This window comes from Sinocyclocheilus anshuiensis, unplaced genomic scaffold, assembly GCF_001515605.1.
Source record: "Sinocyclocheilus anshuiensis isolate Anshui unplaced genomic scaffold, SAMN03320099.WGS_v1.1 scaffold688, whole genome shotgun sequence".
Classification (NCBI taxonomy): domain Eukaryota; kingdom Metazoa; phylum Chordata; class Actinopteri; order Cypriniformes; family Cyprinidae; genus Sinocyclocheilus; species Sinocyclocheilus anshuiensis.
The window spans coordinates 441,522-443,999 of NW_015555748.1; the positions used below are offsets into that span (position 1 = coordinate 441,522).

Here is a 2,478-nt window from a genome sequence, read left to right on the forward strand (position 1 = left end):
GCCTTTTTGTTAATTGTAAAATAAATAAAAAGAAAAATAGATAGAATACAAAAAGATTAGAGAAGCTAGTGTTTTTTGTTTTTTTTAAGAAAACAAGCAGTTAGTAAATGAATAGAGTGCAAGTCTAAAAGGGGCATTTTTTTAAAGAATAGAATTAGAATAGAGAGTGCTAGAGTTAGAGGGTCAAATAAAGATGGAAGAGATGTGTTTTTAGTCGATTCTGATTAATTAACCACGCGTGTTTATTAATACGGTTAGAATAAGGGTTTGCTGTTGGGTTAGCTGCATGTAATTATGCCTAATTGTCTGTTATTACTATAGCAATGTGTGTAACAAGGACACTAAATGTATTTACTTCTTTATTTATTTGAGTGAGTGAAGATAATAGGTACTTGATTAAAACATCAATTTCTGCCGCTGATATTTACAGTGATGATCAGATGGCCTTGGTCCTTATGGACAGTAAAACATTTTTTTTACACACACACACACACACACTCACACACACATACCCCTCACAGGAAACTTTCTGCATTTTTAGATTTTCAAAAAAACTTATTCTGAATGATTTATAAGCCTTTTGAATTACGGGGACACTGAAAATGTCCTCATAAATCACCTTCTCGTTGTAATACCTATGTCATACCCATGTTATTATACAAATTTGTGTCCTCATAAACCACATAAACATGCACACACACACACACGCGCGCGCACACAATAAGGAAGTTAAATAAATGTGAACAGTTTGAGGGTCAAAGTCACCAAAGTGACCCAATGACCCGCGGCAGGACTGTCACGTGATGCCGTTCAGTTCCGCCGTGCTGAGGGTGCGCTCCAGCTGCGTCGCGTTTGAGCACCGGCGTTCAGTGCGCTCCCACCTTCATCATCTTCATCATCATCATGATGATGACTCGCGTGCGGTCCGCGGTCTCCAGCATCATCGGCGGCATCATGGCTTCGGGATCCAGCGCGCAGGAGACCCACCCGGATCCACCGCTCCGGTTCCCGTACAGCAGACCGGATTTCCTCGCGCTGTCTCCAGACGAGGTGGAGTGCTCTGCGGATCACATCTCCAGACCCATCCTCATCCTCAAGGAGATGAAGCTGCCCTGGGCCGCCGGCTACGCGGAGTGAGTAGCGACGCGCGAGACAACGCGCGCTGATTTGAGCGCTCGGATGCTGCGGGATGTTTGCGTTCTTCATGATAATCAGGATGAGGAACAGAAAATGAAAGATCCATGACACGCATCCATGCTTTCATTTCCATGCAGCTTTAGCAGGGCGCATGCGCGCGTTTTGCGCATTATATCATAACCTAATTCACGTGAAGCTGTCTAGATGTAGAGCTACAGCAGGCTCTGCATTGGATAATGGTTATGAAATCAGATTTCAGACAGCCCAGGTTGAGTTTTATGCATTTATGATATGCTTGGCATCTAAATTCAAGTCTTGTGTGTGAGCCATGATTTATGGATACTGTTTGTATTCATTCGCAAAGTCAGAATGGTATATCTGGACTTATAGAATTCTAGGATAGAGAATAATAAGCCACATTATTTATATTCTATTGTAGTGTTTATTAATATGTTGTATTAGCGTTCATGTTTTTCATGTTACATTTTAATTTTAGATTAGGTTTTAGTAATGTTATGTGCTTTTGTCATTTTGTTCATTTAGCTTTATTATGATTTCAGTTTCAGTTATTTTAGTCTTCATTGAATTTAGTTTTAATTTAATTAAAACATCAGCTTAATTTAATTTAATTTGAGTTTTCTACCTAAACTAGTTGCCAACACAGCATTTCTAATTTTTACCTTTTTTTTAAGTATTTCAACTAATGTTTATATTTTATTTCAGCTTTATTATTTAAATTTATGAAATATTATTTTTAATCAACTAGTTCAATTGTTTTAGTTTTTGTTAACTGTAACAACACTACAACTAGGAAATTTCCTTTTGAATCTAATTCTGTCCAGTCCAGTCTCTAACATCTGAATGATTCAGCTTTAATTCTCTGCTATGAGGATGTTCAAGTGTGATTCACTCACTTCCCTTCCTGACGGTGGTGTAGAGAAGTGAGACTGACAGGGAAGCAGCTCTCAGATGCCCGGTCACATGATCATAAGAGCACAGGCCCGACTCGTTCTTCCTGTCCTCTGAATGTGTTCCTGTTCACTGATCTGATGTTGATGTTTAACTGAAGCAGTAGAGCATTAACCAGAAAAAAATCACCTCAAACAAAACCAGAGAGAAAGACTGTGCTTTTGACCTCTGCCATTTACTGTAACCAGAGCTATCTATCTGTCTGTCTGTTATTCTATCTATCTATCTATCTATCTATCTATCTATCTATCTATCTATCTATCTATCTATCTAGCTATCTATTTGTCTGTCTGTCTGTCTGTTATTCTATCTATCTATCTATCTATCTATCTATCTATCTATCTATCTATCTATCTATCTATCTAGCTATCT

The 2,478-nt window shown here is 38.4% G+C and overlaps 1 protein-coding gene across 2 annotated transcripts in view; it reads left to right on the plus strand.

Moving 5' to 3' along the window:
* The first annotated feature begins 721 nt into the window (after positions 1–721).
* The window catches only part of ppm1h (protein phosphatase, Mg2+/Mn2+ dependent, 1H), a 33,185-nt gene continuing 31,428 nt past the window's right edge, over positions 722–2,478 (plus strand). The window contains exon 1 of one of the 2 annotated variants that reach the window (XM_016467310.1): positions 722–1,133. In XM_016467310.1, coding sequence (XP_016322796.1) covers positions 804–1,133 — 330 coding nt within the window. In that variant the 5' untranslated portion in view covers positions 722–803. The remainder of the gene's footprint in view (positions 1,134–2,478) is intronic. The other variant, XM_016467309.1, reaches the window with a different exon arrangement.